This window comes from Vulpes lagopus, chromosome X (assembly GCF_018345385.1).
Source record: "Vulpes lagopus strain Blue_001 chromosome X, ASM1834538v1, whole genome shotgun sequence".
In the NCBI taxonomy this organism is placed as follows: domain Eukaryota; kingdom Metazoa; phylum Chordata; class Mammalia; order Carnivora; family Canidae; genus Vulpes; species Vulpes lagopus.
In genome coordinates, this window is record NC_054848.1 from 13,243,545 (window position 1) to 13,266,279 (window position 22,735).

Sequence of the window (22,735 nt, forward strand, 5' to 3'; positions counted from 1 at the left end):
GAAAGCCAAGTAAACAACAACTAATCTTTGTTTCAGCCACTTCTAAGGATTCCAACAGTCTCAAAGCAAGACCAAGATCCAGGTAGTGTTTGTTTAATTTCTGCTTTAATGCCCTTTGTATCCTGTCCCTGACTAGAAATAAAATCCTACACCCGAAGCCCAACCCACAATTTCCTTTTCCTTCAGATTTGAAGCTTAGAATAGATGTGAATTCACATGTCATGAAGGGCCTGTTTGGAGCATGCAGTGCTGCTGGGAGACTCTTAGTTTCTGTGTTTATTAGTGCTGGAAGATGGTGGCTGCTGCTGGCTGGTCGCCTGACAAGAACTGGTTTGTGTGGATATGGCCCACTTGTTGCAGGATGATAAGGAATAGAGGGCAGTAGCTTTGGAGAGAAGGAAATGTGGTTAAAAGGTTACACTGAAATTTACCATCATGACAAGGTGGACCCCAAAAAGTAAGATGCCTGAGGGATAAAGCCTAGAGTAGGAAAAGAAAATGCTCACAGTGATTTTAATGAGGCTTTAAGATTTAGGTAAGCAGTGCTTATGGTCTCTTTTATCCTTAGAGCCTCTTTTAGGCTTCACAGTTTTTAGATCGGTAGAAGCTAGTAGAAGAGGAAGTGCAAGTAAGACAGAGCTGCGGTTGACATCAGACATCAGAATGGAGGATCAAGGAGAAATACAGAAACATTAATAGAACATCAGAGAGGGGTACTGGTATTGGGATCACTCTTCAGTGGTAGACAGCAGTGTAAGACAGGACAGTACATATGTGTTTTCCAAGTTTTGCTTTGGCTCTCGGTAACTTTTTTTTCCTTTGGCTACTTAGACACATTCCTGAAGAAGTGAATTTAAATCTGATCTTATTTCATATGCTTGAAGTATTAATGTTTAAGGAAACCTCATTTTTTTGTAAATCTAAGAGTTACCCCTTAGTTTGTTTATCTTTTATGTCTGGATTTTCTAAATTGGGGGTTTTGTTTCCTTATTTAGAGAAGATACAGATATCTAAATATTTTTTTGGAACAATAGATACAGTAATTCTTTTGGTTACTGTTTCTGTGGCTAACACATTTCCTCATCTTTTTTTTTTTAAAGGATCAACAGATCTTTTACTGTACTGGCTTACAGTATTGGCTTTAGGATGTAGGAATAGTAATATTTATCTGTCCTCATAAAAAACTTTTGAATTACAGAAATCTGTTTATGTGTGCTATGTTAACTGTAGATTAAACCTCACAGTTTTCTTTTGTTGACTTCCTCTGTTTCTCAAAGCAAATGAAAGTACAAGATTTCATAGTCACATGTTTTGTTATTAATATCTCTGGCCAACTTGTATATATTATTCTTTTAGGGATTGGTCTCTTGATAGAATTTAGATGTTTTTATTTTCATTGCTCCCAACTGGGTCTTCACTGAGACCGAGAGGATCAAATTATTTTTATCTTCCTTTTTAGAATAATAAAACTCTGTAGAACTCTGAGGGAAAGAGGGAAGATCACCATTCTAACACTACTTATATTCATTATTTTGTTGATTCCTGCACGTTTGTATTTAAATTGGTTGTAGTCATACTTTTACTTATTTAATATTCAGTTAACTTTCCATATGAAAATACTGGTATATATATGGAAGTAGAATGGAATGAGATATGTAGTGTTGGATGGTGTGCCTTACTCTATGTATGTGTTTTGATATACACACAAATGCACATCATATTTTCTTTCTTGACTGAAGAATGTCACTAAAGCTCTTTCTGGCAGAGAAGTTTTTTCTTTTTTAATTTCTAGCTAGAGTCTCTGATTTCCTTTTTAAATCAAGAGTCCCCATTTGAAAACTTTGTTGTCCTTTTCTATTGGTTTCCTTTTACTCTGATTGAAGTATTAGAGCATTCTTCCTGCCAGTTCCTATATGCCTTTGCCTTGCCTGTCTTGCCAGTTATTTTACGGGGACCACTCCAGAGCATGTTACATGCCATTGTGGTGGTTTTATGAAAGATTGCAACCTTGCATGACAAACAACTCTTCAACTACCACAAAGGAACCTTGAGGAGGGAATGATTCAGGAAAGTGCAAACTTGTTATGTCAAAATGAGCTTTACCAAGAACTGAGGTTGTGTCATAATTATCAATAGATTCAGATTTCATAAATGGCACTCTAATAGCTAAATACTAATAATAGTTTTCTGAGGTTAATTTGTCCCTAGAACATATCTCTGACTCAAAGGTCATTTTGTTCTTTGACAACTTAGACAAGAAGCTGAATAGAATGGATGTACACATCCACTTCTTAGAAAATCATATTGAGAACTCCTCCACAAACCTGTTTCTAAGCAATAGATAAATGTACTGAGTTGAATTCATTTAGAAAATAATTAAATCTGTAATAAATAGTGTAGCCGCCACTTCCAAAAGATTTCTTTCCTGGCTCGTAGACAGTATCAGAATATTTTTAAAATGGGATTTAGAAATAGATTGTAGTTTGAATTGAACCAGTGTAACTACCTAGCTGTGTGACCTTTGGCAGGTTATTTATTTCCTGTTTCTTTGAATGTAATTATTGGAGTTATAATTTCAGAAGTTGTCTAGTTAGTTACTGCCTTGTTACAGATTGAGGGAGAAAGTTAAGAGGAAGCTTTTGCTTTGAAAATTTCCCCATACTGGTATTTCTCATGGTAAAACAGCCTAGACCCTCCATCTGATTGATATGTTTCCCTTTCCTAAATTTTATTTGTGGCATATTCCCTTGAGCATCTGATGCTTACTCTTGGGTTATCTGCCCCGCTTCCACACATGCCTGTCATCAAGGTCACATGTAAACAGGAGAAAAGTGCTGCAGCCCGTTAAGACCACCAACCCCTTCTGTTACAATATGGAAATGCCTAAGCTGAAGGTTTACATGTTATTTTTATCGGCAGTACCAATAAAAACTGTTTTGAATTTATGGAAAGCTTTTCCTTTGGGTAAATTTAGGTCTAAGATATAATATGAACAAAGAGGTTAAAAGAGGTTCTGGTTCATGGTTTGGGTTTGGACAGATAATGGCACCCAAGGGACAGTCGAACTCATGATTGCTTTGAGATGGGCACTTGTCAGTCCTTTATAGTGATTTTGACTTTTTTGGGTATTTTCATTTCAGTCCTGCTTCAGAGACTAAAGCTTTGCTATCTCCCTTCTGACCTTCCCTTATTTTGCTGCAGATCTTACTCTAGCACCTCCATAGAAGAGGCCATGAAAAGGGGTGAGGACCCTCCCACCCCACCACCGCGACCACAGAAAACCCATTCCAGAGCCTCCTCCTTGGATCTGAATAAAGTCTTCCAGCCCAGTGTGCCAGGTGAAGTGCCCCTCTGCACCCCGTCTTTCCCTTTCCTGTTGGAGTCACTGGATGTATGTCTGCCACAGAGGCCTTTGTGAGTCCACAGAATGAGCAGATCTGGCCATTTCCCATCCCAGGAAGGTCTTTGAGTTGCTATGGTATTCTGGGGGCGGGGGGGAAGCACTTCTAGGCAAATAAATATCCCATGTGTCTGGAGCCTTGCCCACACTCATATGGACCAAGAATTATGAAATTCTGTACCAAGAAGATGAAAATCCTTTAACCCCAGACATCCCACTGAGTGCATGGCTGGGGTCTTGTTCTCTGCATTGTGGTAATTTGCTGTCTGTTATTTCCTGAGACACTTATGTATGAAAGATCTTGGCAATTGACACCTGGCCAGAATCTTCTGTATCTTATCCTTGTGAAGATCCTGTGTATTGGAGGGTTTAATGCCAAGGGGGCCCCGCTTTCTAAATCTGACTGATGGTTAGGTGGTTGGTGGAGGGAACTGGGCAAGGGCTCCTCCAGGTGGCCTGCTGAGGGGCTTCTGGGGGTGGGGCTTCCTTGAGCCAGCTGCTATACAGCTGGGTTGGAGGGGGGTAGAGGTTGGAGGTTGACATCTGCTTCCCTGGCTCCCTGGGAAGTGGGAGATGTCCTCCTAGGGAACCTACAGAACAGCAGATGAGAACCATGCATGCCTTTGCTTAGTGAAGGTGCTAGGATGCAGCGCCTTCCCAAGTGTTATTTTGGGAGCAGCAAGGGCCTTTCCACTGACTAATGTAGGCAAGCTATAAATACAGTGATTTCCTGGAACTTTTTCTATATTTGTGTGCATTTTAAATCAAGCCAGCCTCAGATGCTAGTGATTTGCAGATTATTATCTTTTCTACTAAAGCAAGAAAAGACTCTCCTTGGCTCACACATTAGCATGACCTCTGTGTCCCAGCAGAGCTCAGCATGTTTTAGTTGTTCTAATAAAGTAGTCTCCTCACAGTAAAGTTGCAGATTGTTTTTTAATATACTAGAGTCTGGAACTCTCTATGAAATTTGATTCTCTGCCATGAGTTCATCAGATAAAAATTTGCCTTGCATTTTCTCCCATACTTTGATCCAAATTCTGGCATAATTTCATAGTAACTGGTATTTGAGGTGGGAATAGCCATGGATGATGATGCTATAAAAATTTCACATGGCTGGCGGATTATGACCCAGAAGATTTTTCTGTGCATGCAAGAAGATTAAAACAATCTGGGCAGCTATCTTAATACATTTTCCTTGCAAGGAGAGGCTGGAAACGTGCAAGCATCTTTCTGGCTGTGCAAGCCCACAAGGAGTGCCAGCTGTGCTGGGGAATGGATGTGCTGTGGCTTTTACGACATTGCATCATATGGTGGAAAAGACAAGACTGGATTTGGAGTCCAGCTTAGCTCTTATTAACTGTTTTGATTTTCAGCAAGTGGCTTAATCTTTCTGCATTTCAGATTTTTAATCTCTAAAATAGGGGCAACAGTCCACGGAGCTGTAGGGTTTTGGTAAGATAATAAACATAATCCTAATAGCAACATGTTTGGCCCATAGGCACTCATTTGCACAGAAATCACTGAGGAAAGCAGAGTGAGGACAAAGTCCCCTGACCCTCTTGATCTCCAGTGGGGCAGGAATGTGATCTCTTCCCTACAGTTGCTTGGTGGCCTCACAGAGGAACTGAGCCCCACTTGCCTGCTCTATTAGAAGCAAAGGATTGTAAAAAACAAAGTAAGTGAGGCTAGGTTGTTGAGCTGAGTCAGAGTGGCCTATGGTGGACTGATTGTGTGGAGAAAAAATAGGATAGACACAAGATGCAAAGAAGCAAGAATGAAAGAAGAAAGTGAAGAAAACAATAAGGTGGTTGTTATATAGGAGTGATGATGTTTCTATAAAGGGAGGAGAAGGAAATAGAAGACTGTAGTGACCAAGGGGAGGAGAGCCTACAGAGAATCCTTCCCACAGACTTGGTGAAGGATTTGGACTTAAAAAGAGCTTAGAAGAGGGTGACATTAATGCCTTCAAATTTAGGAAGATCAGTTACGTGATATGGAGGAGAATTACATTTAGATTTAGAATGTGTATCTATAAAAGTGAACAAGCCACTTGAGCAGGATGGGACAATTGACTTTATCTTTGATATCTGTAAAAACAGTATGAACCTAAATTTCCAGGAGTCTAGGTTATCCTAGGGCTCTAGATGGGTGGGTGCTGGTATGACATCTAAAATGTATGTTTTCATAGGGATAAGCTGGTATGACATGATTGTTGTGTGTAAAAGGGAGGTCACCTTTTGTAATAGCTGATCCAGGTCATGGAGCCATCCTGTCCAGGCCCAAACAGCTGCTGCGTTTGAGAGAAAACAGAAATGTGCAAGAAAGACTGAATCAGTGATGATGCAAGTATACAAAATCTAGATGCAGTCAGACTTGGAACTTGTTCAGTGCTGTTTAGATTTTATAGCTCTGTATTTAGAGCCATAACACATATTTTATTTTATTATTATTTTGTTTTAGAGAATATATTTTATTACTGAAATTCCTGTAAGAAAAATCGCACTTTGAAGACAGTGCTTTTTGGATCTTGACTTCCTTTTCCTCATTGAAACAGTTGTTTTCATAAAGCAAATTTTCTCATAACAGGGGTTTCTTTTGTTCTGTGTGGGTGGGAACTCCCCTCCTTCCACTCCTAGCAGTGACCTGCCCCTTCCAGAGCCATACCTAAGGCTTGCAGCTGCAGGTTGCCACGGTGGTGGTCTACCCCTTCATTGCTGCCTCTACCATAAATAGCCCTGTTCCAGGCGTTGAGCATCCACCTGGCAGAAGGGGCAGTGCTTGTATGGAGAAAACAGCCATCTTTTTAAAGCTGAAGACCAGAAACCTTCATCACTTCCGCTCAATTCTAGCTGAGGAAACTTAGTTGCATGGATCTAGCTAGCTGCTAGGCAGCTAGGAAATGTAGTCCCTGGCAGGGTAGCTATTTCTCATTGACATCCCTCCTATAAAAGAGGAGTGGATGTTGGTAGACAGCTCTTTCCACCACATCCCATATGGCCAAATATATTCAGATACACGTGTTAAAACCATGGTGGTGGCTGAACAAAAACACATCCATGGGTAGTATCTACCCTTGGATAGCTAATGTTTTATTTTTGCTTTAGATGTACTGGAAATAATAATTAATTCCAGGGTTAGGAAATTATAGTACATCTGTATTATGGAAACTTATGAAGCAGTTAAAAAGAATAAGGGATGTGTATTAAGTGGAGAGCCATCTGTGATAAATTAAGTGAAAGAGGCATGATGCAGAATGTGTAGAGGCAACTGTGGTTGCCTCTGGGGAAGAGAATAAGATGACTGGGGACAGGAGTGAGAGAGAAACTTACTTTTCATTGAATACCCACTTGTATCTTTTTAATTTTGCCTCATGTACAGATATTAAAATTTTTCTTTTCACTCTATAGCTGCAGCAACTACAGTGGTACCTAAGAGTACCAGAAATGTCCTTTCTGACTGAGTTTACCTGTTTCAAACTTGCCTACCATACTATGTCCAGGGTATCTTTGTGGCCAGTCTGCTGCCACTTCTTAGAATGTAGCTAAAAGGACAGAAGCATTCTAGAACATTCTATAGGGCTCTGACATGTTCTTCAGATTCCTCTAAAGTGCCCTTCCAACATTGAGGAATAGTTTTTGAAGGACTTCCCATAGCCTCCATTGTGAGATGTACAGATGGGCAAAGTGTGATAAGGCTCTGTCTCAACTTGGAAGGGGGTTGTATTATTTAGTTGGCCAGCTGAGAAGAGTCTGTCTGGGTTTTTCTACAAATTGGTATTTCTTTCTGCAACTTGAGAAATATGTAAACCCTTTGGGAATAAGAGACACAACATCTCTTATCAAATATAACCTTCAAGTTCTCTAAAGGATGAATTTGCTCACATAAATGGCCTCAGCTTTATAGATTTTCTTACTGTATCATTTGTATGAGTGCTTATTCCCTTTTAAAATCTAGTAGGATTGTGGGATTCCTGTTCCACCCCCAAACTTTTGGTTCTGCAGTACACAGCTGGTTAAGGGTTCATTTTGGCAGTCTGGACAGTTTTTTTTTAATTAAAGCTTTATTGAGGTAAAATCTGCACACTGTAAAATTCGCCCTTTAAAAATATATAGTTCAGTGGCTTGTACTGTATTCATACTGTTGTGCAGCCACTAGCATTATCCAATTTTAGAACATTTTCCTCACCCAAAAAGAAACCTCATATTTATTCTTCTTCATTACTGTTTCCACTCCCCCCAGCTCTTGGCAACCTCTAGCCCACTGTCTGTTTCTATGAATTTGCCTGTTCTGGACATTCCATATTAATGGCATCATACAATATATGGTCTTTTGTAACTGGCTTCTTTCCCTTATTATAATATTTGCAAGGTATATCCATGTTGTAGCATGTAGGAGTACTTCATTCTTTCTATGGATGAATAATATTACATTGTAGGAATATGACACATTTTATCCATTTCTCAGTTCATAGATATACATGGGAGTGGAATTTCTGGGTCTTATGGCAACTCTAAGTTGGACATCTTGAGGAACTACCAAAGTGACTGTACCAATTTACCTCATCTCACTAGCAGTATGTGAGGACTGTACTTTTTCACTCTTGAAATACTTATTGCCTGTCCTTTTTATTTTAGTCATCCTAGTAGGTATGAAATGGTATCTTATCATGGTTTTGATTTGCATTTTCTTTTTAAAAATTATTGTTATTTTAAAATAATCTCAATACCCAATGTGGGGCTCAAACCCACAATCCCAAGATCAAGAGTTGGATGCTCTCCTGACTGAACCAGCCAGGTGCCCCTTGATTTGCATTTTTCTAATGACAAATGGTGTTAAACATCTTTTCATATGCTTATTGCCCATTTTATGTCATTTTTGGAGAAATATCTGTTCAAAATCTTTACCTGTTTTTTTTTTTTAAGATTTTATTTATTCATGAGAGACCAAGAGCGGGGGGACGGGGAGGGGCAGAGACACAGGCAGAGGGAGAAGCAGGCTCCATGCAGGGAGCCCAACGTGGGACTCAATCCCGGGTCTCCAGGGTCATGCCCTGGACCGAAGACAGGTGCCAAACCACTGAGCCACCCGGGCTGCCCTTTACCCATTTTTAAATTGTGCTGTATTTGTCTCTTCCTGTTGAGTTGTAAGGGTTCTTTATATATTTTGGATACAAGCCCCTTTTCAGATCCATGATTTAAAAATATTTTCTCTCATTTTGTGGGTTGTTCTTTCAACCTTTTTAATGGTATCCTTTGAAGTGCAGAAGCTTTTAATTTTGATGAAGCCCAGTTTATCTATTTTTTTTTTATCATTTGTGCTTTTGGTGTCATATCTAAGAATTTATTGCCTAACTCAAGGTCACAAACACATACTCCTCTTTTCTTCTAAGATTTTTATGTTTTTAACTCTTATATTTAGGTCTGTGATCCATTTTGAGTTGATTTTTTTGTATGTGATGTGAGAGTAGGGGTTCAAAAAAATTTGTTTTTTGCATGTGGCTATCTAGTTGTCCCAGTACCATTTGTTGAGAAAAGTATTACTTACCTTTTATTTTCCTGGCCCACTTATCCACTTGTTAAAAATCGACTGACCATAAACATAAAGGATTGTTTCTGGATTCTTAATTCTATTCCATTCATTAATATATCTATCCTTTTTTTAAAAAAAGATTTTATTTATTTATTAATGAGAGACACACAGAGAGAAAGAGGCAGAGACACAGGCAGAGGGAGAAGCAGGCTCCATGCAGGGAGCCCGACGTGGGACTCGATCCCGGGTCTCCAGTTATCACACCCCGGGCTGAAGGCAGCGCTAAACCGCTGAGCCATCTGGGCTGCCCTAATATATCTATCCTTGTGCTAGTACCATACTGTCGTGATTGCTGCAGAATTATAATACATTTTGCAGTTGGGATATGAGTCTGCTCACTTTCATTTTCTTCTTCTTTTCTTTCCTTTTAAAAAAGATTTATTTGTTTGTTTGTTTGTTTATTTATTTATTTATTTATTTGAGATAGAGAGAGAGAGAGAGAGCATGAGCAGAAGTGAGCAGCAAGTGCACGGGGTGTGGAGGGGCAGAGGGAGACAGAGCGAGAGAATCTCAAGCAGACTCCCTGCTGAGCGTGGAGCACAATGCAGGCTTGATCTCAAGACCCTGAGATCATGACCTGAGCTGAAACCAAGCATCAGATGTTTAACCAACCAAGCCACCCAGGTGCCTCTCTTTTTTTCTTTTTTTCTTTTTTTTTAGAAGCACACTACGTTAGTTAATTTTATTTGTTCAAGGCTCATATTGCAAGCATTAAACCAAGCATGGGCTTTGATTCTGTGAGCCCAGATTCACATATTTAGGAAGATAAAAGCAAACTGTGATCCATGTATATGGATGAAAAACTAAAGGCTCACAGTTAATTACATCATGGTTTTAAATTTCTACAGCCTAGAAGCCAGAAGTCACAGATCTTTTAGGTCTTTCTGGATATCCCACAAGGTATCTGCACTTTTCTTGAGCTGGGCAACCTCATCATCCTTCAGCTTCTGATTGATCACACTGGTTAAGCCCCGAGCGTTCAGGATACACGGAAGACTCAGGAAGACTTCGTTCTCAATACCATACATGTCCTTCACCATTGTTGACACTGGATGAATCCTGGAGAGATTTTTCAACATGGATTCAATGAGATCAGCCACACTTAATCCAATAGCCCAGTTGGTATATCCTTTTAGCTTGATGACTTCATAGGCACTTTCAACCACCATCTTATGCACTTCCTTCCAATTTTCACTGTCGTTGTCTGTTCCCATTTCTGGATTCAGTTCCTGAAGAGAAACACCTGCCACATTCACTCCACTCCACACAGCCACACTTGAGTCACCATGTTCTCCCAAAATCCATCCATGGCAGCTGCTGGGATGAATGCCAAGTTTTTCAGCCATAAGATAGCGAAATCTAGCAGAATCCAGATTACACCCACTTCCAATCACACGCTTCTTGGGTAGTCCACTTAGTTTCCAGGTAACATATGTAAGAATATCCACTGGGTTGGAAACCACAATTATGATACAATCAGGACTGTACTTGACTATCTGAGGAATAATGAGTTTGAAGACATTAACATTCCTTTGCACCAGATTGAGGCGGCTCTCTCCCTCCTGCTGGCGGACTCCTGCAGTCACCACCACAATCTTAGAATTGGCAGTCACAGAGTAATCTTTATCTGCCACAATTTTAGGTGTCTGTAGAAATAAGCTCCCATGCTATAGATCCATCATTTCTCCTTTGAGTTTATCTTCTAAAACATCCACAAGGGCAAGTTCATCAGCCAGAGACTTTCCCAGAATGCTGATGGCACATGCCATACCAACTTGTCCAACACCCACTACAGTGATCTTATTGTTTGGGATTGCAGCCTCTTCTTCTGCAACTGGTGCAATCAGTTTTTCCTTAAGAGTTGCCATTGTGCCCCGAGACCAGCGGCTGTAAGGGTCGCGCGAAGGAGACCAGGTTAGCAGCGCGCGTCTCCGCCAGCGCAGGATCCGCAAGGCGCCTCTCTTCTTTTTCAAGATTGTTTTGGTATTCTGGATCCCTTGCATTTCCAAATGAAATTTAGGATCAGGTTGTCAATTTCTATTTAAAAAAAAAGAAAGGCACCTGGGAGTTTGGCAGGGATTACATGGACTGTGTAAATCAGTTTGGTTAGTATTGCTATTCAACAGTATTTTTTCCCAAACTTAATAATAAGGCTAATGGACAAATAAAAATTGTGCATATTTATGGTGTACAACATGTTTTCCATCTTAACAATATTAAGTCTTCCAATCCATGAACATAGGATGTATTTCCATTTAAGTCTTTAGTTTCTTTCAACGATATTATATAGTTTTCTTTCTTTTTTTAAATTTTTATTTATTTATGATAGTCACACACACAGAGAGAGAGAGAGGCAGAGACATAGGCAGAGGGAGAAGCAGGCTCCATGCACCAGGAGCCCGATGTGGGATTCGATCCCAGGTCTCCAGGATCGCGCCCTGGGCCAAAGGCAGGCGCTAAACCGCTGCGCCACCCAGGGATCCCTATTTTATAGTTTTCACATATAAGTTTTATATTTGTAAAAATTTATTCTTAAGTGTTTTGTTTATTTTGATGTTAGTCTAAAGGGAATTATTTTCTTAATTTCATTTTTGCAGTCTTCATTGCTGGCGTTTAGAAATACAATTGGTTTTTATATATTGATCTATCTTGTAACCTTGTTGAACTTGTCAGTTGTGTTGAACTTCTTTTTCTTTAAAGATTTATTTATTTATTCATGAAAGACACACACAGAGAGAGGCAGAGACATAGGCAGAGGGAACAGAAGCAGGCTCCATGCAGGGAGCCCGATGCAGGACTCAATCCCAGATCCTGGGATCACACCCTGAGTTGAAGGCAGATGCTCAACCGCTAAGCCACCCAGGTGTCCCTGTGTGGACACTTCTTTTTTTTTTAAGATTTTTATTTATTTATTCATGAGAGAGAGGGAGAGAGAGGGGTGGGGCAGGCAGAGACACAAGCAGAGGGAGAAGTAGGCTCCATGCAGGGAGCCCGATGCGGGACTCCATCCCGGGTCCCCAGGATCAGGCTCTGGGCCAAAGGCAGGCGCTAAACCCCTGAGCCACCCGGGCTGTCCCATGTGTGGACACTTCTTATCTTTAACTTAGATAATGAGTTTGGCAGCATACTCATTATTGGACTTTTAACTGCTTAACTAATCATACAGCTACCACAAATCATGGAGGGAATCCCTTTTAGTGTTTGGAAAACATTTAAAGAACCATTCCTGACTGCTTGCATCCAGCTGTACTTTTCCTCTTATATGTGAAACCAGTTCATCTAGTTTCTTTATCAAGTAGTATATTCTTTACCTATCAGTATGCCAGTCCCAAGCCAAGTTTCCCTATTTGTTAGAGTTGTTTTTAGGTTCTTTATTAACGCCTAGCACTAGATACAGTGGTGATGATGGCTGATTTGAATTTGAGGCTTACTTTTTACAGAGGACACATTTAAAGCACTTTCTATGCATTATTGTTTTACTTACAGTAACCCTAATGAGGTAGGTGCTGTTGAATCCCACTTTGAGATACAGAAACTGAGGTGCAGAAGTTAATTTGGCTAAGGTTGTGGAGCTAATAGATGGTGGTGCTGGGTTTTAAGTGCATGTAGCCCATTGCTAGGGCCTGCATTCCTCCACTGCCTTAAGAAGGGGCAAGTACTTTTCTCTACCCCACTTGTGTCTCCCGACTTGTGCATTTGGCCAGATTTTTGGTAGTCATATCTCTGTTCAGCTGCCTGTTTTGGATGTTGAATTTTTTTTCTTAAGTTGGCTCCACACCTAACATAGAGCGTAATGAGGGGCTTGAACTCACAACCCTAAAATCAAGACCTGAGCTGAGCTCAAGAGTTGGAACCTTAACCGACTGAGTCACTCAGGTGCCCCTGGATATTGAATTCTTAAGAGGGGCAGAAGGCACAGTGCTATTATTATTCCTGTTGGTTACAGCCCTCATCCTCCTTCACCAGCCAGCTGAGGACTGAGACTCCTCTCCACACCTGAGCAGTTGGTTGCCACAGCAGCCATTTATCTTTGAAGGGCCAAGGAATTCATTGGCTTTCTAGATCTGAATCCTTGCTTTCAGGCCTGATCTTATTTGTGGTAGAGGTCTGTAATGAGAAGTAACACATTCAGAATTTGTAGTGACAGAGCATTAAGATTTCCTTTTGAGCTTCTCAAGAGTTGATGGATAAAAGATGTTGCCTGCAATATAGTGTCACCTGGTCATGAGATTTGAAATCTAGAAGATCATTTAAACATGGAGAAGTATAGTTGAGCTGTTAGGCTAGATGAAAATTTCAGAGGTAAAAATACAGTGCTGGTGTTTCCAAGCTTGTGTGGGCCAGATACTCAGTGTGTTCATCTAGGCCACTAGCAGATGCTAGTCTCCATCTCTGGAAGGTGTGGTTTCAGTGTGCTGTCTGTCCTTGGCTTCTTTTTGGCATTTCCTGTTCCTTTCTTTCTTTATAGATTTTTTTCTTTTCCAATAGTTCTGTGAAAGTTTCTCTGCTAGCATAGTGCTGTGATTTATGCCAGTAGAAGGTTTACAAAGGCTTGCCAAGGTGAGAGTGTAGCTAGTCTTGCTGTTATGCAGAGTGCATTCTCTTTTCTGTCTGCTCTCTGGCTTTATAGCTTTCCCTGGGCTGGCTAAGTGCTTGAACAAGGGACTGTGGGAAAGAACAGGACTAGAATCTTGGGAGGATGCAGTGGGAAATGTTGGTATAACCTTTTTAAAAAATGCTTATAAAACTAATTTGAATAGGGGCACCTAGGTAGCACAGTTGGTTAAGCGTCGGACTCTTGGTTTCGGTTCAGGTCAGTATCTCAGGGTCATGAGACAGAGCCCAGCATTGGGCTCCATGCTTAGCTTGGAGTCTATTTGAGTTTCTTTTATCCTCCCTCTGCCTCTCTCCCTGCCCCAATTCATGCTCTCTCTCTCTCTCTCTCTCTCTCTCTTGCTCTCTCTCCCAAATAAAAAAAAACACCTTATTTGAGTAATAGACAAATAGTCTCTTCTGTGTAAAATTCTAACATTACAGATCTGTCCTTAACCTCATTTCCACCAAACCCAGGATCCTCTCCAAGAAAGGTATCCCTCTGACATTTTCTAGTCCATTTATAACATCAATTTCATGGTTTTTTTTTGTCTTTAAAATAATTGGCATCATACTGTACATATTTTCCCTGTGCTTTTTCACAATTTTTTATTTTTTGGTAATATATCCATGTCAGTACTGATAATTTTGTCATTCTTTTATATGCATTCTATATACTGGCTATTTTGTTAAAAACTGTATTATGGAATACTTCAAATTTATGTAAAAGTAGAAAATCCCCATCCCCAGATCAAATACCAGATATTGTATAATTTCATACATATTTTATATGTATCTCTAATAGGTAAGGCCTTTAAAAAAACTTAATCACGAAACCTTTATCATGTAACAAAATTAACAATAATCCCTTAATACTTAGTGTCTAGCCGGTGTTCAGATTTTCTGAATTGTCTGAAGTATGTCTTTTTGTAGTGACTTGCTCAAATTAGGATCCAAACAAGGGCTACAGTGCACATTGTGTTTGTTTTGACATCTGCTAAATCTCTTTTAATTGATAGGGTCCTCCTTCAATCTCTTCTTCCTCCCTGCTGGTTGATGTTCACTCATTCATATAAAAATCATCCACCCTTATAGACATTGCACATTCTGTATTTGGCTGGTTGTCCTTCCATCTTTTGTATTTCTTACAAACTGGTAGGTAGATGTAGGCTTGATTTTTCACATTCTATTTTTGGGAAGGTAGTTCCTAGTGATGCCGTGTATTTTCTACTGCATCACATTAGGAAGTCCAATGTGTAATGCCTCTGTTTTTTGATTTATTAGTGGGTTCATGAAGTATTAGCCTGATTCATACATTATGATAGAGATCCCAACAGCCTTTCAGGTAATCATTTTATCAGGTATTGATCCTCATTGCCTATATCCAGTGGGTGTTGGTAAATGTTTAACTGGCTATTTGCCAATTTTTATGGTATAAACATCCCTACCACAGCCAACTTAATTCTTACTGATGTGTCACTAAATGTGGGGTTGGAACAGATGTATGCACTTGGTTCTTACAAGCATGATATGAGTTGTTTCCAGCAAATTACTGCGTAGATCCATGATTTCGTTGGTAGTTGCAAAATGATGATACTTTTATTTTTTTTTAACGTTTATTAATTTGGGCCTTAGTTTATTCACTGTTAAAAAACATGTGAGCTAAAGAATGTCATAAAACAATACAATTCTTGGGGTGCCTGGGTGGCTCAGTTGGTTATGCTTCTGACTCCTGATTTCAGCTCAGGTGAGATTGAGCCCTGTGTTGGGTTCCGCGCTAGGTGTGGAGCCTACTGAAGATTCTGTCTCTACCTCTCCCTCTCCCCCTCCCCACTCCAGGCATGCACACATGCTCTCTAAAAAACAACAACAACAAATAAAATTCTCAGTATATGCGTTTGAGTTTAGAAAGTTATGTGAAAACTGAAATAGACTTCAGTAATGGTGACAAGCAGAAATACCTTATTGTTTAACCAATATTTATTGAATACTACTGTGTACTAGGTACTGTGGAGAATTCTAAGAGGAATATGGATATGGCCCCACATTCTGCCTATCAGTATTAAAGTTACATGTGAGAAAGATAGTAAGTCTGGGTGGTTTCTAACTAGGCTGATCTGTAGGTAGATATATATTGTCATGGTGGTACAGGCTGTTGAGCTAACCTTTGAGGGATGGATATAATTTTTGGAGCCAAATTCTGTTGATTTTTCTTTGATATCTGCCTTGGTTTACTTATTACCGGTTGCCTTGGGGACTACTATAGTAATCTCCAGTTTGGTTTGCTTGTTTCATTCTTTCCTTCATAGAGCAGCAGGATTAATTTTCTTAAGTTCAACTATGATGTCACCTTCCTACTTAAAACTTTTCAGGTCTTTTATGTAAACACCAAATTTCTTTGTCTTAACAGCTAGACCCAAAGCCATGAGAACACATGAATTCAGTAAGGGACAATCACCATGGCCTGGAATGCTCAGAGAGGTGTGTATTTCAGGAATAAGTAGAAACCGGAAGCCTAAAGTTGTTTACTGATCAAAAAGAATGGAGACTAAAAGGGACGGAGTTCGCAAACTGTGTTCTTAGGAAGTCTTAGAATGGTTGATTGGAGTGGTAGAATTAATCCAGATCGCAAAAGGTGGAGTGATTGAGAAACTTTAGTGTGGAGTAGTTGTCATCACAAACTCATTTTGAAGTGTTTCAGACTTAGATGTTGGTGTGACTAAATGTCAAATTTCAAGACACATATGTGCACACACACAAACACACACGTGTGTCTTTAGCCAACCTAAGGAGTTTCATAATAAAATGATTAGGAGAAATGTACTCATGTCAGTGTAACATGAGAAATGAAATTTGACCTTCACCAAGGTTAATTCTTTTTTTTTTTATTGATTTATGATAGTCATACACACACACACACACACACACACACACACACACACAGAGGCAGATACATAGGCAGAGGGAGAAGCAGGCTCCATGCACCGGGAGCCTGACGTGGGATTCTATCCCGGGTCTCCAGGATCGTGCCCTGGGCCAAAGGCAGGCGCCAAACCGCTGCGCCACCCAGGGATCCCTTAAAGATTTTATTTATTTATTCGTGAGAGACATAGAGAGAGGCAGAGACCTAGGCAGAGAGAGGAGCAGGCTCCCTGCAAGGAGCCTGATGTGGCACTCAATCCTAGGACCCGGGGATCATGACCCAAGCCCAAGGCAGATGCTCAACCACTGAGCCACCCAGGTGCCCACCAAGGTTAATTCTCATGTGTTTTTGTTGGTTAACTCTGCCTATTTCTCAATCTGGGACCTAGATAACCTGTATCATATGTCCCATGGTACAAGAAGTTGCTGGAAAAAAATGGCAACTAAATTCTAGAATCATAGAGTGTCTGTCAGTGTTGAAAGAACTTATGTGTCATCTTGGCCACCTCTCATGTATTATAGGCGACAAGACTGAGATCCAGAAATTGTAATTGCTTTGTTCTCCATCAGAATCCTCTTTGTTCAAGTCTTTGTTGCAGCAGATGTGGTGTCAGAGAAAGCAGTCTATATTAATTTAATTTGGGGGGCCCGCTTTACTATTCTTTTTTTTTTTTAAAGATTTTATTCATGAGAGAGAGAGAGAGAGAGAGAGAGAGAGGCAGACAGAGACACAGGCAGAGGGAGAAGCAGGCTCCATGCAGGGAGCCCGATGTGGGACTCGATCCCGAGTCTCCAGGATCATGCCCTGGGCTGAAGGTAGGCGCTCAACCGCTGAGCCACCCAGGGATCCCACTATTCTTCTATAGGTAATAATACATGTAAAGTTAAAAGTTATATTAAAGGGGCGCCTGGGTGGTTCAGTCAGTTAAGGATTTGCCTTCGGCTCAGGTCATGATCCTTGGGTCCTGGGATTGAGCCCTGTGTTGGACTTCCTGCTGAGCGGGGAGTCTGCTTCTCCCTCTCCTTCTGCCACTCCTCCCTGCTTATTCTCTCTTTCTCAAATAAATAAAATCTTTTTTAAAAAGATATATTAAAAATAGATATGGTGCCCAATATGCAAGAAACTAATATTATTTTCCTCTGCTTTCTTTTAGGTGATTTTCAATGTTGGGCCAATTTCCCTGTAGTTTTTTTTTAGCGAGACAGGAAAGAAAGTTTTGCCTTCATAAGTACTTGGAGATCGTAGGAATTTATTTCTTTTTTTGATGATCAAAAATTGTTATTATCAAATTGTTATGTTAAATATATATAAAAAAGAAAAGGATTAGGATACTGAACCCCTGGCCTTAACAATAATCAACTAACTCTTTATGGCCTAATTTGTTTCATCTATGTTCTCTCTCCCATATGATTAATTATACTTTATCCTCTACCCTTAGCTTGAAAAAAATATTGAGGTATAATTTCCAGACCATAAAGTTCATCTATTTTAAGTGTACAACTCAGTGGTTTTCAGTAAATTTATCAAATTATGCTGTCACCATAATCTAGTTTCAGAACCTTTTCAGCACTCCAATAGTATGCCTCATGCCTGTTTATAGTCAATCTCCACGCCCAGCCTCCTGGGCGTACAGCCAGTAATCTACCTCCTGTTTCTATAGATTTGCCTTTTCTGGACATTTCATATAAATGAAATCATACAATATGAGGTCTTTTGTGTCTGGCTTTCTATACTTGTATGATGTTTTCAAGGTTCATCTAAGTTGTAGCATATATCGGTATTTCATTTTTTTATTGTGGAATAGTGTTCCCTTGTATGGACATACCACATTTTGCCTCTCCTCTCCTTTTTCAGTTTGATGAACATCTGAATTTTTTATACTTTTTGCCTGTTAGAAATAATGTTACTATGAACACTTGCATGTGAGTCTTTGTGGGACATATGTTTTCATTTCTCTTGGCACAGGACCAAGGAGTGGCTTTTCGTGTGCTTATTAATGATTCCTATATCTTTTTTTTTTGTTGAAATGTCTACAGAAATCATTTGCCCATTTTTAAATTATATGGTAAATTTAAGAAACTGCCGAACTGTTTTCTAAAGTGTCCATACTATTTTACATTTCCACCAGGAATGTGCAAGGGTTACTGTTTCCATTTTCACCAACGCTTACTATTTTTTTTTTTTTAAATTATAGCTATCCCACTGGGTGTGAAGTGGTATTTCATTGTGGTTTTGTTTCCCTGATGGCTGATGATGTTGAGCATCTTTTCGTGTGCTTATTAATGATTCCTATATCTTTTTTTTTTTGTTGAAATGTCTACAGAAATCATTTGCCCATTTTTAAATTGGGTGTTTGCTTTCTTTTTTGGGGGGAGGGGAGGTGTTTGTCTTCTTATTGTTGAGTTACATATTCCAGAGTTCTTCATTTATTCTGGATACAAGTCCTTTATCAGACGTATAATTTGAAAATATTTTTTTTTCGCATTCTGTGACTTGTCTTTCCATTTTCTCGATGGTATATTGTGAAGCAAAAGAGTTTTGCATTTTGATGAAGTATAGTTTATCAATTCTTTCCTGTTTAGATTGTGCTTTTGGTGTCCTATCTAAGGAATCTTTGCCTAATCAAATGTCTTGAAGCTTTTCTCTTCACTTCAAAAAATATTAGTGTTAACTCTTCTATTTGTATCTGTAATCCATTTTGATTTAATTTTTGTATGTAGTGTGAGCTAAGGGCCTAAATTCATTTCTTTGTATTGTGGACATGCAGTTGTTTTAGTGCTACTTGTTGAAAAAAATACTCTCCTTTCCCTATTGAGTGGCCTTGGCACCTTTGTTGAAAATCACTTGAGTGTAAATTGAAGGGTTTGTTTCTGGACTCTCTATTCTGTTTTTTGATCTATATATCCTGATGGCAGTACTACATTGAATATTTTTTAAAGCAAGGGAGTTATTTGTAGTCTTGTGAAGAGGTAGTCACATGACTTAGACTAAATATTTGCTACAGTGGCACATTTTAAGGTAGTGTCTAGCATCTTATTCTTCAGAGTATGTGGCATGTAGCCTATTCAGAAGCATCATTGTAGTTCCTGGAAGTTGCAATACTTTTCTTACTTTCAGCCTTCTGGCATGCTTATTTCCTGGACATACAGTAACACCTATCCAGCTGTTTATCCCCATCTCAGTGTCCTTTTCTGCTCTTTACCACTACCTATACTGTAGGTTCAAAATGTGATACTGATTGCTGTAGTAGCCTTGGTGATGTCATTTTACTTCTCTAAGCCTTAATTTTCTCATCTGCAAAGTAGAAGAATTGAATTTGATCTTATTACTTTTCCAAACTCAGTCATTAATATTTTCCCTGGCGAACAATTCCAGGTCATGTGTAAGTTCCTTTCTTTTAACTGGTGAAAACTAATTGTTGTGTTTAACAGAGAATTGAATGACCTTGTATGTTTGGAGGGAAATGGGGCATTCTCAGGGAATTGAAGCAGCCCCTGTTGGAAAAGTACTCCTGGCAAACATTTTATCAGATTCATAGGTGCAGATAACATACAAACCCATCACTGTGTGTAGCTGGGTGATTAGGAGATAGACATAGGCTCACAAATGCTTTTGTGATTAGTAAGGAAAGAAAGTACATTTTTCTATTACAAAGAAATAGCCGTTTTAATGAACTTGCCAAGAAGAAGAATGGTCTTCACTGATGAAATCCTTGAAGCTTTGCATATGGCTGACTCTCTACTTGATTGATACTTAAAAGTGCAGGTCCCACTGGCAGGCTTCTTTCAACATTTTCCATCCTTTAAGTGTTTTTTTCCCCCCTTTGGCGTTTGAATGCTTTTATTTTCTTCATAAAATATTCCTAGTTTGGGGGGATGGGAGGCCTTTTCACAGCTGAAGTTATTCTAAGTTTCACTCCCCTGAAGAATTGGCTTTCTGTTCTTTGCAGCTTTCAGCTGCCACATCTGCTGCTTTATTTTCACTTAGTTATTTGGAACATGTTTTCATTAAATTATTGATTTGGGTCTTTGTAAAAATCTGAAGGAAATTAGTAAATAGACAGTAATATATATGGATAAAATTTTGACTGGAAATTCCTAAACATAATAAAATAAAAGGATAAAAAATTGGAGGTTAGAATGTTGGGTGAAGATACGAAGACCTGACATTCAGCAGATCAGTGCTAGAAAATGCACATCTTTCAATAAATTTAATAAACACTAGTAATTGTTACTGTGTTTCCTGAGTTTAGGATTAAATGGCAATTTCTTTCATGAACCTTTAAATCTAGTTTTCAGGATTTGGGTATCTATTATTTTTTTCCCTCATTACACGTATAAACATTTTTGATTTGACAAAACTTTGCTGATACCTGGTATTCCACCTTATTTGAGACTTCAGGAATAAACCTGCAATTGCTTCACAAGGATGGTAGCTATTAATGTATACATCAAAAGTGTCCTTCTCCCCTCCTCTTTCCTTCCCTTCCGGTAAAGCAGGTATTACTGTTAATAGGTATGTTGTCATCTTTTGCATGTGTGCGCTAGATTATTCAGTCAAAGTATTTTTTTCAATTTCACTTTGCATGAAGATATACTTTCTCTTTATTAAACTGATTAGAGCATTCTGGATAAAATATTTGAATCTAAGATCATGAATGGACTGTAACTACTATAAGAGGAGATATTTACTAAATTCAGTTCTAGTTATTCACCCACTATGTGAATATACTACACACAAGGACACAAGGCAGTGTGTTTAGGTGCAATGGGAGATAAAAAGATGAATCAGACATAAGCTTGTAGAATGAAGCTAGGTTAATATCACCTACTGTTAAAGGAAATGAACATGGAGTCATAAACACATAGAAGAGATTTTTCAACAGGAGCCAAATAAGGAAAGATGCATGAGCTAATACCATTTTTTTCCCCAAAGAGTTACCACTCTAAGTTACCACTGTAAGTTACCACGCTAAGGGAAAACCCAAGGTTAGACTCTGCCTGCCTCCTTCTAGAAGCCGTGTGTGTGAGTAGACAAGTCTTGAAATTTCTTCCTGAAACTCCAAATCTGGTGTGAAGCGAAATGAATGCGTACTCTTAGTTTTACCTTTTCTTGACTGAGGGTCAGTGGACATGACTTCTGGAAAGAGGGAAAAAGCTGGCAGAATGAATAATCACAGCTGATGCCCTGATATGGTGGAGGGGAAGGCCCAGGCTCCATGCTGAACTGAGGGAACAAACTGAAGTTTGGGAAGTATCTCCAAGACCATTGATGTACCCGAAGACTTGAGAGAATACACTCTGTTAGAGAATTGTTTATATCCTTTTGGCATTCATATTTCAAAATAGCATATTTGTAATAGCCTCTTGTTGACTTTTCAGTTTTAGTTATCATCTACTGCCTTTCCCTTCTAGCACCTTTTTTTCTCTTTCACCCTCTCAGTACAATTAAAAGTAGAATTTTGATTAGGTCAGTATTTAGTGTTTATATTATTCTTATGGCCATGTAAGCCATATAGTATATTATTTACTTTTCTTACTTATGCAGGTTTTTGTTGGCCTTGGAGTGCATAATCAACTTGTTTCTTTTCAGTGTACTTGCCCCTGAAGCAACTGTAGACTTCCTCAATTTTCTAAAGGTCCTCTTATGAAATTCTGACTCAGGTATTAGTTTTATCTGTTTGAAGAAATGTAGAGTGATAGTCTTCTCTGTGGGTACATAGTATTCATCATAGCATCTCCCTTCTCTGTCATCCAAGGATTCTCTTCTTCTTTCTCTCATATTGGAGTTCCTTTATCCTGTATCCATCCCATGCCTTGCTCTTTCTTGGTTTACTCTCTTGCTTTGGTAGAACACACCGTTGAGTAGCTTTTTTGGAAAGAGTGTGTAGAGCTCAATATGAGCCTCTGAATGTCTAATAATACCTTTAATTGAACCATCATGCAGGCTGCTCATCTGGGTGTTAAACCATCAGTTGGGAATCAGTTTTCTTTTCTTTCTTTTTAAAAGATATTTATTTATTTATTTATTTATTTATTTATTTATTTATTTATTCATTCATTCATTCATTCATTCATTCATTCATGAGAGACACACACACAGAGGCAGAGACAGGCAGAGGGAGAAGCAGGCTCCAGGACAGGGAGCCTGATGTGGGACTTGATCCCAGGACCCCGGTGATCACAATTTGATGAGCCAAAGGCAGGCACTCAATCACTGAGCCACCC

At 39.2% G+C, this 22,735-nt stretch overlaps 1 protein-coding gene and 1 pseudogene across 6 annotated transcripts in view; one reads left to right on the forward strand and one right to left on the reverse strand.

Annotated features, from left to right (window-relative positions):
- REPS2 (RALBP1 associated Eps domain containing 2) overlaps positions 1 to 22,735 on the forward strand; it is a 227,493-nt gene that overhangs the window by 138,969 nt on the left and 65,789 nt on the right. For all 6 annotated transcript variants that reach the window (XM_041740770.1, XM_041740772.1, XM_041740771.1 and 3 more), the window contains exons 12-13: positions 37 to 82; positions 3,202 to 3,338. In XM_041740770.1, coding sequence (XP_041596704.1) covers positions 37 to 82; positions 3,202 to 3,338 — 183 coding nt within the window. The remainder of the gene's footprint in view (positions 1 to 36; positions 83 to 3,201; positions 3,339 to 22,735) is intronic.
- Positions 9,668 to 11,010, reverse strand: LOC121482837 (annotated as a pseudogene).